General features: G+C 41.2%; 1 protein-coding gene across 2 annotated transcripts in view; it reads right to left on the bottom strand.

Annotated features, from left to right (window-relative positions):
• The window catches only part of SEMA4G (semaphorin 4G), a 309,056-nt gene that overhangs the window by 111,256 nt on the left and 182,837 nt on the right, over positions 1–14,963 (bottom strand). For both annotated transcript variants that reach the window (XM_073596158.1, XM_073596157.1), the window contains exon 6: positions 7,387–7,480. In XM_073596158.1, coding sequence (XP_073452259.1) covers positions 7,387–7,480 — 94 coding nt within the window. The remainder of the gene's footprint in view (positions 1–7,386; positions 7,481–14,963) is intronic.

Here is a 14,963-nt window from a genome sequence, read left to right as displayed (position 1 = left end):
CTGTTTGGCTTTGTATCATCATCAAACATTTTGTTTGAAATATTTACACCAACCTCTATATCGTTTATGAACAAGTTAAAATGAGAAGTCCAGCTTGAGCTTTTTAGGCTGGTCTTCTCCTATGGGTCACAGGAGTGCAAATTGTTTTTCACTCCCATGACCCGTTTTCAGCGGAGGGCGGTCTGTAGTCCGCTCTCCGCTAATGTCACTGCCATCAGTCAAGGCAGCGCGTCATCCCGGCATCCCAAGTCTGGATCCGCCAGCTGCCTTGAGTGATGGTAGTCTCAGCGAGCCGCTGAGATGGCCGCTCCCCACCCCTCCACAGCTCATCGCTCCAGTGAGCGTGGAGAAGCAGACCAGGAGCGATGCTGACTAACACCTCAGGCTGGAGTGAGAACCGAGCCATGTTCAGTGGCTCAGTTCTCAGTGCAGAGGGGACGGGGGACAGCTGCAGCATCGGTCTGATGCTCCATCCACCGAGGTAAGTATAAATAGAAAAACAAAAAACATACTTCTCCTTTAAAGCAGTATTAAACCCAAAAGCAATCATTATTTTTATTGCAGCTTACCAATTCTTAGATGTGATGGCTGCATTAGTTATTTTTTAAGCTTTCTTCTTTTTTCTTCATCTGGTGATCTGGCCATTACATCTATTGTTTTTCAAAAGAACAACTGTCTTGCATATACATATCAGTTACAGGGATGAGACAAACCATTCAACGCTGGCAGAAGTGTTTACAATGATCAGCTTTATTTATATAAAACCTTTATCCCAAAAGGAAAAAAAAATGTTTGCTGTAACTGCTTATAAAGTGTTAGCTGAGAGTTTGGCTTCTATTTTGTTAGATTATCTAAATCTCTAAAATCTTAACACTCTCCTTTCCCCAGATTAACAATGCTGCTCTCCATATGTGCGCCCTGTGCTCATTCATGCAGATTGGGGCCACTCTAATATAGGAGCTGTGTTACTGGGCAGATCACAAGGTGAAAACAAAGGGGAAAAGCCTAAAAAAGTAAAATGAGTGCAGCTCCCACATCTGATTGGTAGGCTGCGATATATTAAAATGTTGGTTTTGGGTTTAACACCACTTTAAACAGAATTAGTCTCAGGACAGAGCACTGGGGTACCCCGCTCTCAACTCCAGACCATTCAGAAACACCCTCTTGAAACCATATTTCTATCCAGGTACATACAATCTCATCAATGCCAAAAGACTTGTAAATTAATCTTCTATGGGGTACTCTATCAAATGCCTTGACAAAATCTAGCTTCACTATGTCCACAGGCCATTATCTATCCAAATTACAGCTCACCACCTCATAGAACGTTAAAAGGTTGGTCTGGCAAGAACAGTTCTTCATCCATGTTGGTTGCCAATAATGGTACCTTACTATTCTCATCATCAAATTCTTGGATTCCTTATCATTCCTTCCAATAGTTTACATAGTAATGATTTAAGGCTGGTGGGTCTATAGTTTCAAGGTATATATGTCGAATATTGATACCACGTTTGCTTTTTACCAGCCATTCTCATCAGTAAGCAGTACTTAAAAATTGACACCAATGGTCTAGCTATAACATGGAACTCTTGGGTGTAAGTCGTCTGGTTCCAGTGATTTGTTCACATTTTCTATTTTTGTTTGAACACTAGTCTCTGCCAGCCACAAGGTTACATTCAATTTAATGTTATTCTATTGTTTATTATACCCCCTTTTTTCCTGAGGAACAGAATGTATTAAACACAGTTGCCTTCTCCCTGACACTTGTATGCAACTTGCTCTGATCAGCTTTTATGGGGCCAACATGTTGTAACCTTGCCTTTTTACCATTAATATAGTTAAAACACTTTTTGGGTTTTTTTTTCCCTCAGCAATATGTCTCTTGTAATCTATTTTAGCTGCCCTGATCACACTCTTGCATTCTTTGTAGTTTTGGAAAGCCGATGAGGAGACCCTTTGATATTTTTTTAAAAGAAAGTTTTTTGTCATTAATGTGCCTTTTTACGTTAGTATTTACTTGTTCAAATTTTACTTTTGTTCTTTTATACTGTATATGTTGCCCACTGGAATGCACTGATGCCATTGTTTAATATGTCTTTAACTGATAGCTGACCGAATACTGTATATAAACGGCGGCTCTCCTGTGCTGAATCACGTACCTAGTATGTAATTCAGCACTTCCGGGTTGGGGGCGCGCAAGTGCGTCGCCGGAAGCCTGCTCCAGTTGTGATTATTCACAGCGGTAGCCGATCAGCGGGTACAATAGACTCGATGTCTGCTAGCACCCGCTGGTTATTCATTACACAGGCAGAACGGCAGTCTGCCTATGTAAACAAGACAGATTGCTGTTCTGTCAGCAAAGGAAGACATTGATCCTGTGTTCCTGATAAGCAGGAACACGGATCTCTGCCTTCTCCTAGTACAAGCGCCTCCCACAGTTTAGTAAAGCACAGGCTAGGAACGCTATTAATCCTTTCATCGTCACTGATGTTAACCCTTTCCCAGCCAATGTCATTAGTACAGTGACAGTGCATATTTTTTAGCACTGATCACTGTATTGGTGTCACTGGTTTCCAAAAAGTGTCAAAAGTGTCAGTGTCCCGACTGTGCGTCGCAATATTGCAGTCACGCTATAAGTCGCTAATTGCCGCCATTACTAGTAAATATAAATAAATAAAAATTCCATAAAAATATCCCATCGTTTGTAGACACTATAACTTTTGCGCAAACCAATCAATATACGCTTACTGGAATTTTATTTTACCAAAAATATGTAGCAGAATGCATATTGGCCTGAATTGATGAAGAAATTCGATTTTTTAAATTTTTTTATTGGATAAGTTTTATAGCAGAAAGTAAAAAAAAATATTGGGCTTTTTATTTTTCAAAATTGTCTGTCTCTTTTTGTTTAAAGCAGAGAGAGAGAGATGATCAAATACCAAAATAAAGCTTTATTTGTGTGGGAAAAAAAAGGACATTAATTTGGGTAGAGCGTCGCACAACCTTTTCTTCAGTGTTCTTTGTTTCAATAATTTGATCCTATTAGGTATCATGTAGTAGCATGGAACACGGCTTAGTAAAGTTGGCTCTTTTGAAATTTAGACCCCTTTCACACTGAGGCATTTTTCAGACGCTTTTGGGCTAAAAATAGCCAAAGCCAAAGTGCTTTCACACTGGGGCGATGCGCTGGCAGGATGTTAACAAAGGTCCTGCAAGCATCTTTGGGGCAGTGAAGGAGCAGTGTATATACGCTCCTCCACCACCCCTGCCCATTGAAATGAATGGGCACCGCTGCCGAAGCGGCTGCAAAGCGCTTTGGCAGCGGCGCTACACGGGCGCATTTAACCCTTTATTTGCCCGATAGTGGGGATTAAAAGCGCCCCACTAGCGGCCGAATAGTGCCGCTTAAACAGCGGTAAAGCGCTGTTAAATCTAGTGGCGTTTTACCGTCAACGCCGGTCCCAGTGTGAAAGCAGCCTTAGTGTTCTTGTCCTACCCCTGTGTCTCCTTTTCCTATAATTCATTGCAAACGTAATTACACTTCAATCACTGATTTCTACGTTAACCCTTACTTCCACATTTTCAATCAGCTCTGGGTTGTTTGTAATTAGTAGGTCCAGCAGAGCATTATTTCTAGTTCGGGCTTCCACTATTTGACTCATTAAATTGTCCTGCATCCCATTTCAGAAACAAGCCTTTGTTGAGTGCTTAGCTCTAACTGCCCAATCAATATCAGGATAGTTGAAGTTCCCCATGATTATAACATTGCTTATTTCCATAAAATGCAAGACACCCAGACTCTACATCCTAACCCTTTTCTTAGGACAGTGTTCCATTCAATTGAAAAGGAAGATCTGCCTGCACATTTATGATAGGGCTAGTTATGGTAACTACAGCTTCGAAACATCCAAAAAAAAGTTAAGATGCAATTTTAAAATATTTTTTTTTAAATTATGTTATGTGAATGGAGACATGTAACAAATATAAAATAGGTGCTATCCCAATTTGGTGGCAAAAGTGGAAATACACATTACATCTGAACTCAGTGATGCACATTTGTAGAGACTCCTCCCCTTTTCTGAAAATGATTACTCTGATTTCACTGCACACTGTAAGCTTCATACACCGTGCATTAAAAGCTACAGCAAGTCAGATATGGCCAATGTTATTTCCTGGCTAGAGGACATCCAGCATAATTTCAGTCCTGTCCTCCCCGGCATAACTGTCCCCAGCCCATCCCTTTCACTTATTGGATTTCAGTTCTTTCAATCATGGAGATTCCGCATTACATATGGGCATTCGCTTGGGCAGTCTACATACAAACACAGTCTGACCAGGAATGCCCACTCCTCCAGACTGACATCCATTCATCAAGGAATTTTGATATTTGTATAAATGCTCCCAAGAGTCAATTCACTGCATGCATCAGGGTTCTTAGGAGAAGTACTGAGGCAGGGTGCTGTGATATTTTAAGGAAGCCATTCACAGGACCCTGTCAGCAACTTCCACTGGCCGTGTTCTACCTACATTTCATAGAGAAGCACAGAGATCAAATAAAAAAAAAAAAATCAACATATTGATGAAGGGGAATACAAGAACTAGGGAAGACAAAATAAAGGTAAGTTAAACCTCAAACATAAATCCCTAGTAGGGATGAGCCGAACACCCCCCTGTTCGGTTTGCACCAGAACATGCGAACAGGAAAAAAGTTCGTTCGAACACGCGAACACCGTTAAAGTCTATGGGACATGAACATGAATAATCAAAAGTGCTCATTTTAAAGGCTCATATGCAAGTTATTGTCATAAAAAGTGTTTGGGGACCTGGGTCCTGCCCCAGTGGATATGGATCAATGCAAAAAAAAAGTTTTAAAAACGGCCGTTTTTTCAGGAGCAGTGATTTTAATAATGCTTAAAGTCAAACAATAAAAGTGTAATATCCCTTTAAATTTCGTAGCTGGGGGGTGTGTATAGTATGCCTGTAAAGGGGCGCATGTTTCCCATGTTTAGAACAGTCTGACAGCAAAATGACATTTCAAAGGAAAAAAGTCATTTAAAACTACTCGCGGCTATTGCATTGCCGGTCCGACAATACACATAAAAGTTCATTGATAAAAACGGCATGGGAATTTCCCACAGGGGAACCCTGAACCAAAATTAAAAAAAAAAAATGACGTGGGGATCCCCCTAAATTCCATACCAGGCCCTTCAGCTCTGGTATGGATATTAAGGGGAACCCCGCGCCACAATTAAAAAAAAAAAAACGGTGTGGGGTCCCCCCAAAAATCCATACCAGACCCTTATCCGAGCACGCAACCTGGCAGGCCGCAGGAAAAGAGGGGGGGACGAGAGAGCCCCCCCCTCCTGAACCGTACCAGGCCACATGCCCTCAACATTGGGAGGGTGCTTTGGGGTAGCCCCCAAAACACCTTGTCCCCATGTTGATGAGGACAAGGGCCTCATCCCCACAACCCTGGCCGGTGGTTGTGGAGGTCTGCGGGCGGGGGGCTTATCGGAATCTGGAAGCCCCCTTTAACAAGGGAACCCCCAGACCCCGGCCCCCCTCATGTGAAATGGTAAGGGGGTATTTGTACCCCTACCATTTCACTAAAAAACTGTCAAAAATGTTAAAAATGACAAGAGATAGTTTTTGACAATTCCTTTATTTAAATGCTTTTTCTTTCTTCTATCTTCCTTCATCTTCTTCTTCTTCTGGTTCTTCTGGCTCTTCTGGTTCTTCCTCCGGTGTTCTCGTCCAGCATCTCCTCCGCGGCGTCTTCTATCTTCTTCTCCTCGGGCCGCTCCGCACCTATGGCATGGGGGAGGCTCCCGCTCTTCTCTTCATCTTCTTCTCTTCTTCATCTTCTTCTCCGGGCCGCTCCACATCCATGCTGGCATGGAGGGAGGCTCCCGCTGTATGACGCGTCTCCTCTTCTGACGGTTCTGACGGTTCTTAAATAACGGGGGGGCAGGGCCACCCGGTGACCCCGCCCCCCTCTGACGCACGGTGACTTGACGGGACTTCCCTGTGACGTCACAGGGAATGCCACAGGGAAGTCCCGTCATGTCCCGTGCGTCAGAGGGGGGCGGGGTCACCGGGTGGCCCTGCCCCCCCGTTATTTAAGAACCGTCAGAACCGTCAGAAGAGGAGACGCGGAGAAGAAGATAGAAGACGCCGCGGAGGAGATGCTGGACGAGAACACCGGAGGAAGAACCAGAAGATCCAGAAGAACCAGAAGAAGAAGAAGATGAAGGAAGATAGAAGAAAGAAGAAAGAAGAAGCATTTAAATAAAGGAATTGTCAAAAACTGTCTCTTGTCATTTTTAACATTCTTGACAGTTTTTTTGTGAAATGGTACCCTTACCATTTCACACAGGGGGGGGTCGGGATCTGGGGGTCCCCTTGTTAAAGGGGGCTTCCAGATTCCGATAAGCCCCCCACCCGCAGACCCCCACAACCACCGGCCAGGGTTGAGGGGATGAGGCCCTTGTCCTCATCAACATGGGGACAAGGTGTTTTGGGGGGGCTACCCCAAAGCACCCTCCCAATGCTGAGGGCATGTGGCCTGGTACGGTTCAGGAGGGGGGCGTTCTCTCGTCCCCCCCTCTTTTCCTGCGGCCTGCCAGGTTGCGTGCTCGGATAAGGGTCTGGCATGGATTTTTGGGGGGACCCCACGCCTTTTTTTTTTTTTTTAAATTTTGGCTGGGGTTCCCCTTAATATCCATACCAGACCTGAAGGGCCTGGTATGGAATTTAGGGGGACCCCCACGTCATTTTTTTTTTTTTATTTTGGTTCGGGGTTCCCCTGTGGGGAATTCCCATGCCGTTTTTATCAATGAACTTTTATGTGTATTGTCGGACCGGCAATGCAATAGCTGCGAGTAGTTTTAAATGACTTTTTTTCCTTTGAAATGTCATTTTGCTGTCAGACTGTTCTAAACACGGGAAACACAGGCATACTATAGACACCCCCCAGCTACGAAATTTAAAGGGATATTACACTTTTATTGTTTGACTTTAAGCATTATTAAAATCACTGCTCCTGAAAAAACGGCCGTTTTTAAAACTTTTTTTGCATTGATCCATGTCCCCTGGGGCAGGACCCAGGTCCCCAAACACTTTTTATGACAATAACTTGCACATAAGCCTTTAAAATTAGCACTTTTGATTTCTCCCATAGACTTTTAAAGGGTGTTCCGCGGCATTCGAATTTACCGCGAACACCCCAAATTGTTCGCTGTTCGGCGAACTTGCGAACAGCCGATGTTCGAGTCGAACATGAGTTCGACTCGAACTCGAAGCTCATCCCTAATCCCTAGCATGAGAAACAATATACCTAGGATAGTATGTGCGGGATGGGTGCGGCTTACAAAGAATGAATCTTACCAATAAGAAAGCCAGTGTACCCTATAACTGGATCAAATGGGCACTTCTCTCTTCCATCTTCACATGATAAAGGTATAGCAAATGTCTTCACGTCCTAATGATAAAAAAAAACAAAAAAAAAACACAACATTTAATGGTGTCTGCAGCTGGTCTGGAACATCTCCTACAATTAAGGGTAACAATAAGGGTTTACACATTTTAAACTGAAATTGTCAATTTTTTTTTCTATTTATTCTAATTGTTTGCTTTAAAAATAAACATTTAGTACAGGATGCAACCAGGACTGTGGATTCATATTACATTATGGGTTTGCTAAAGAAAATAATTCTCAGTTTCAGACTTTTACTCTTCAAATCAAAGTCTGTTTAAAGCCATACAGAAAAACATGTGGAAAGGGCTATAGGTTGCCCATCTCACTAATTCTGCTATGTGTGTGTGGTATGAGCTTCAGCTATTGAAATCTGTAAACAACATGCTTCTCCAGCGAATTAAATGTATCTTATAAAACATTAGAAGGAGCCTGGACCATAAACCATAGACATTTAGACAATATTTCATATTTAACAAATTAAGAAACTGAAAACATGCTTAAGAATTGTATTTTGAAATTATTTTTTAAAATTATATTTTTAGTCCTGATCACACTGAATAAGAAAATATATAAAAAAACCACATTAAAAACCACAATAAAGCAGAACTCTCAATTCAAATGTGTTACAATTAATGTATAATTTTAAAAATAGATCAATGGAAAAAATAGCGATCACTACATCATTTAAGCTTTGTAATGCTTTTTTTTTTATTTCTTTTAAAACTTGTCCGTTCAAAAATGTACTTCGCTAATGACCATTCTACTAATGGTTCTTCATGAAATACTACCTTCAGCACTAAACCTGTCATCTTCACTGTGCATCCCCACAGAGCTGTACTGCCTTTCTTCTAAAAATTCCTTTTTCATACTGGATATACAGGTTGTGGGCCCATTCATGGGCAACCATTTGAGACCAACATAAGTATCGCTTTCCCATATTCATATTGGTTGTGTGATGGAGAAATCCCCTGCTACAGGTATTATATCTTGCCAGTCAGCCCCACTGGCTGTCTTAAGGTGGAGTTCCACTCACTTTTACAACTCTTCAGCATCCCTCAACTGTGAACCGTAAATGAATTGGATATTTTAAAAAAATTTTTCTCAGCACCTACTGTATATCTGCTGTATTCATTTTTCACTTCCTCCTCCCTGGCCGTGGCCCATCGCATCATTTCCTGTTTGCAATGCCTTCTGGGAAGGGACGGCAACTTCCTCTGACAGTGCCGTTGCTATGGAAACCTGACCTGAAACCTATTACACTGCTTGTGCTGCCCTGAGCATGTGCAAGATCTGCAAGGATGAGATCCAGGAAGAAATACAGTCTGGCTTCAGATGCCCACACTTAAGATGGTCACGGCCTGCTGTAAGTTTATAAAATAACAAACTACTGCTATAAACTAACAAAACAGACCTTAGTTTACAGACTAACTTTACTAGAATACATTAAGCTTGTGTATTATAGGGGTATTTTTATTTAAAAAGTATAATTTCGGCCGGAACACCACTTTAATACCTAAAGGAATCCGATACCTGCATATGATTGGTTGCAGGTGGTGCTGTTCGGCTGACAATTTTTCACCTTAACTCAGCTTCTTTGATTATTCAGTTGAAGGATATCCAGAAGGAGGGTGGTGGTCCATTTCAGAGCACCCTGAGACAATGGGTGCAATTTGTTTTACAAGAGATTAATTGTGCTTTTGAAGTGAGCTTGTGGTGGTAGAAATATAGAAAGTGCCATTGTTTTTATAATGTAAAGGATCTGGTGCGGCCATCTGGATCTTTCGTTTACTACCTAGCAAGTAAATGACCTACAGCAAGCAGTTTCGACTTGTGCAGACATCAGTGGCTGCATGCTTGTTTCAGGTCAGTGATTTACTAGGCAGTAAACCAAGGATAGGGGTGACAGCACTAGAGCCTGTAACTGTAAAACAAGTCAACAATGGTCACTCGCAAATTTCTGTCCTCTGATTTCCTAAGAGAGTTGCGATACCTGTATGGTTAGTATTTGTGGAGATCTTCAGATTTATAATAAATGATAATAATCTAAAAATACGCAGGCTAATTGCAAATTCCATCTGGCTGCTTTGGATCTATTTTTCTGTGACTGGCTCATGTATGGGTGCATGCAGCTCTCCTGTCCATTTGCTACTTCCAAAGATATCAGTGATGTGTATAACACAAAATTTCTTACATTCCTTACAAAAGCAGAAGTGTGGTCTAGCTGCTGCTAAATGACTGGATCTGAAAGCTTTAGCCATGCATAAATGTGCCCTGTGGGCTTTAAACATGTGAGCTTACGTTGCCTAATTTCTGCTTGTATGGTCAGACACAGCCTGGTAGCTATACCCAGAATAAGGAATGCCCGCAGTTGAAACCACCGCAAACACAATCACTTCCAGTCAAAAAGACTATTTTTCATAAAGTTCAACTATTATGATTTTAAGAATAAAAAATTAAGAACTTTAGCTTTAAAGTGGTTGTAAATCCTTACATATAAGCATTGAAGTGACTGGCCTAAGGTGATACACAGAGATGAAACAAAACCTCCTCCATAAGTTGTACCTGTTTATCTATATAGATCCATTCAAAGTCCAGAAACCACTCGGCAGAGCTCAGTGAGGAGAGCTCTGAGAGCTGATTGGAGGGGACACACCGTCCTCCACACAGCACAGGCTGTCAATCAGCTGGAGCTCCTTCCCGACACCATTTTTCTCTTGGTGTCAGGAAAACTTGTCAGAAGTGATTCATGTTAATAGCAGAGGAACAAAGCAGCAGACACAAATGACACTTAGGGGGTTATTTACTAAAGGAAAATCCACTTTGCACTGCAAGTGCACTTGAAAGTAAAGTCGCTGTAGATCCGAGGGGGACATGCAAGGATAATAAAAAACAGCATTTTAGCTTGCACATGATTGAATAATAAAATCAGCAGAGCTTCCCCTCATTTCAGATCTACCCCTTAGATTTACAGCGACTGCACTTCCAAGTGCACTTGTAGTGCAAAGTGGACTTGCCTTTCGTAAATAACCCCCTTAGTGCTCTTAATTGAGACAAGTACACACTATAGAAGGATATGCTTTGTAAATATTTAGAGTCTGATGTTTACAACCACTTTAACATATTATATGCTTTATAAAAAAACAATATTGCTTCCCAAGAATCCACACTAGAATTTTCCTACTTTTAGCAAGTGTTGTGTCTGAAGATCCATTAACCAAATGAGCAGCTGCGATCAGTGGGAAATTAAACTGTGAATGCATTTATAGAGGTGTTAAAAAGTTGCTGCTAATTGCATTGCAGCTGAAATAAGGTAGACTGTAAATCATGCAGCATAAAAAAAAGAAAGAACATTCAATTAATATATCGTATTATCGGCCATGTTAAATTGCAGGACTGTTGTGAAAATTCCATCCCCTTAGACTGACTTTTCAATGCAGACTTTGGATTCTGGGCATATTTTTAAATGTTTATGAAATGCTTTGCTCTTTGACCAAGTGACACATTAAGCAATCCTGGCATGTGTACTGGAGTTTACAGAGCAACTAAACAGCTCTGAAATATGTGACACAGAGCAGGCCACAAGATTTCATTCTGCACAGCATTAAAAATGTGAAACAGAGCCATAGTTTGAAATTAAGAAATATGCTAGCAATTCCAAACTTGAAGACCTCATCTGAAGATCCAGAGATCATGCAACTGAGAAGCACCAGAGCCAGGTCCCTTTGTTACAATTCTGGTTCCTCTTTTGGCCTTTCACCATATTCAATGTTAGGGCTATCCTTTTGCATTATACTTTTCTAGGATAACAGATGTGTTCATTACTTCTTGAGAGGATTTAAATTGAGGGAGTGGTAATAGTAATATTAGTAATGCATTCATTGTTTAATTTCCATTTGAAAATGAAGGGGAATCGAGAAGATTCTTATATGAAAGGCAACCTAAACATGCAGGATTCAAGTAATTGCAGTTTCGTTTTTTTTTTAGTTTTTAAAATAGTGGCAATGGGTTCAACTTCTGTTATGTTTTTTATTGCTGTTTGTATCTCTATTAGGGAGCTACTACGGTAAGAGAGGATTTTTCTCTTTTTGGATAGATCTGCCACAGTACAGGATGCAGACTGGGTAAATATGCCTTTAATCAATGGAGCAATGTATGGGATTTTTAAGATGCCAAAACAAAAAAAAAGGTTAGATAAAGAAATATTGTATTTTTTTCAGTACCGTCAGGGAGGCTATCCATAGGATCTTTAAGGTCCCCACTGGGGGATACCTGGTGTATGCTATAACTGTTCTCTGTTCGGATGTTTCAAAATGAGGTCTTTACTATGCCTATCCTTTGCTGGAATGCCACTGAGCATCTAAAGTGTGTAGTTATGCTCATACTAGCATATGTGTCAGATTTGTCTAGGAGTTTTTGATTTGGATTTACAGCATGAATAAATAGTTTCTATGACACATATTCACCTTGGTAAAGTATATCTTGATATAGGAAATGCTTGAGTTAAGCTATTCTCTAACTCTGAAGGGTGGGAATACCTCATCGACTTTGTTTTACCATTGATAGAACTTCAAGATGATATGATATCAAGCAGCTGAGTGGTAGGTTATTGTGGGTGAATATAGAGGCACTATGAAATCTGTTGAATACAGTTAGGTCCATATATATTCGGACACAGGCACAATCATACTTTTGGCTCTGTATGTCACCAGAATTCAAATAAAAAAGGAACTGATCCAAATGAATTTAAAGTGCAGACGTTCAGCTTTAATTCCAGGGGTTGAACATAAATCTCAAGTACAAATTTTAGGAACTGTAACCATTTTTATACACAGTCCCATCATTTTCATGGGCTCAAATGCAATTGGACAAATGAAGATAATCATAAATAAAATGTTTATTTTTAATATTTTGTTGAGAATCCTTTACTGGCAATGACTGCCTGAAGTCTGCAACCCATTGACATTACCAAAGACTGGGTTTCCTCCTTTCTTATGCTTTGCCAGGCTCTAACTGCAGCTGTCTTCAGTTGTTCTTTGTGGGTCTTTCTACCTTTAGTTTTGCCTTCAGCAAGTGAAATGCATGCTCAATTGGGTTGAGATCAGGTGATTGACTCGGCCATTGTAGAATATTCCACTTCTTTTTCTTCAAAAGCTCCTGGGTTGCTTTTGCAGCGTGTTTTGGATCATTGTCCATCTGTACTGTGAAGCACTGTCCAATCAACTTTGCTGCATTTGCCTGAACCTGGGCTGACAGTATACATGTATCTCTAAACACTGCAGAATTCATCTGGCTGCTTCTGTCACATCATTATTAAATGCCACTGGAAGCCATGCATGCCTATACCATCATACTGCCCCCACCATGTTTTACAGATGACGTTGTGTGCTTTGGATCATGAGCTGTTCCAAGCCTTCTCCACACTCTTTTCTTCCCGTCATTCTGGTACAGATTAATCTTAGTTTCATCCCTCCAAAGAATGCTTTTCCAGAACTGGTCTGGCTTTTTTAGATGTTTTTTGGTAAAGTCAAATTCTTCAGGCTTATGAATGGTTGCACCTTGTGGTGAACCCTCTGTATTTGCTCTTGTGAAGTCTTCTCTTGATTGTAGACTTTGACAATGATGTGCCTACCTCCTGCAGAGTGTCCTTCACTTGTCTGGATGTTGTGAATTGGTTTTTCTTTACCACAGAGAGGATCCTGCGATCATCCACCACTGTTGTCCAGGCCTTTTTATGTTGCTGAGTTCACCAGTGCTTTCTTCTTTCCTCAGAATGCACCAAACTGTTGATTTGGCCACTCTTAATGTTGCTGCTTTCTCTCTGATGGATTTGTTTAGTCTTTGAAGGCTTACAATGGCCTTTTTCACTTGCATGGACAGCTCCTTTGAACGCATGATATAGGTTCACAGCAATAGATTCCAAATGCAAATACCACACTTAGAATCAACTCCAGACCTTTTACCTGCTTAATTGATGAAGAAATAATGAAGGAGTAGCCCCCACCTGGCCATGAAACTGCTTTTGATTCAATTGTCCAATTACTTTTGATTCCTTGAAAAAAGGGGAGTGGCTATTCTTAAAGTGTTTGTTAATGCACACTAATTAGTCACTGGCAGCCCCTCCAGAGCACACTGTATATATCTTTTCCAAAAACAAGTGTTAAATAGCTATTTAGAGCTATCTCCAGGCTGGTCACATGACCCGCAGCCGCTTTTCGGCTCCGATGGATGGCTTCTGCAGGAGGGGCTGTGATCTCCCTTTGACGTCAGCCGGGGATATCACATGGCCGCTCAGCCTCTCCTGCAGATGCCTGGTTCTCGGAGCTGTACAGTGGCTGTGAGTCACATGACCGGCCTGAAGACAGCTCTAAATAGCAATTTACAATGCTTGTTTTTGGAAAAGATATATACAGTGTGCTCTGCCTTAAAATATTGGAGGGGCTGCCAGTGACATTCAATATTTTTTTCGATATGTTCTAATAGCGGCGGGGGTGGGGGGGGGGGGGCAGCAGGCGGAGACGGAGACACACAGCAAGGAGCCGACAGGGAGGGAGGAGGGAATGAGGGGGGAGATGAGAGCAGGGCTGCGTATGATGAAGGGGAGCACTCAGACCATGGTGGTCAGGGCTCAGTAGCCCTGATTTCTGTGGTCTGTACAGAGAGGGCATACAGGAAGCGGCAGGTTCAGGGAGGTTTTTTTACACTTTAGAGGGGGGCAGATTACACAGCACAAGCACTGTGCTGTTTAATCTGCTTTAAGGGAGCAGGATATCTATTTTTTGGGGGGGGTTAAACACTTTAAGAGCTGTAATTCCTAAACCCCTCCTCTGATTTGGATGTACATACCCTCAAATTAAACTTTCAGCCCATATCCATTACATAACTATAGCTTTACTACGTTTTGGTAAATACCTGAAAAAAACTAAAATTGTGTCAGTGTCCAAATATATATGGACTTAACTGTATATGTTTTATCAGGGGAATCGGAAACATTTTACTGTTCTTAAGTGATCTAAGCGAATAACATACTATTTTTATAAAACATTTTGTTATCTCCTTTTGGCACCTTAAATATCCCATAAAGTGTTCTATTATTTAAATGTTCTTATATTGGATGTGATGCCTTAACTGCATACCAGTCTAACATTCTGGATATTTTGACTATGATACTATGATAGCTTAGTCCTCTCATAATAATGTTTGAACCAATCGGTGAGTGTTTCCTGCTCACAAAGTGTCTGCAGCACAGGCGTCTATAAGATGACCTAGGCCAGATATTTGCAAACCTGTACATGGCATGTTGTTAATATGCTAAGGCTAGTTTCCTACTTTGCTCATTGAGTAAGCCAATCAAGAAGTTACGATCACCATCATGAAGTCACAGTGAATGAAATAACCTTCTATCTAGTGGTAAGTATCTTGTCCTTTGTATGTAACAAAAAATGCTTTTTGAACCTGTGCTTTTTTTCATATGTACAATGGAAGCATA

The sequence above is a fragment of the Aquarana catesbeiana genome, linkage group LG08 (genome assembly GCF_042186555.1).
Source record: "Aquarana catesbeiana isolate 2022-GZ linkage group LG08, ASM4218655v1, whole genome shotgun sequence".
Classification (NCBI taxonomy): domain Eukaryota; kingdom Metazoa; phylum Chordata; class Amphibia; order Anura; family Ranidae; genus Aquarana; species Aquarana catesbeiana.
This window is presented reverse-complemented; position numbering and strand designations above follow the sequence as displayed.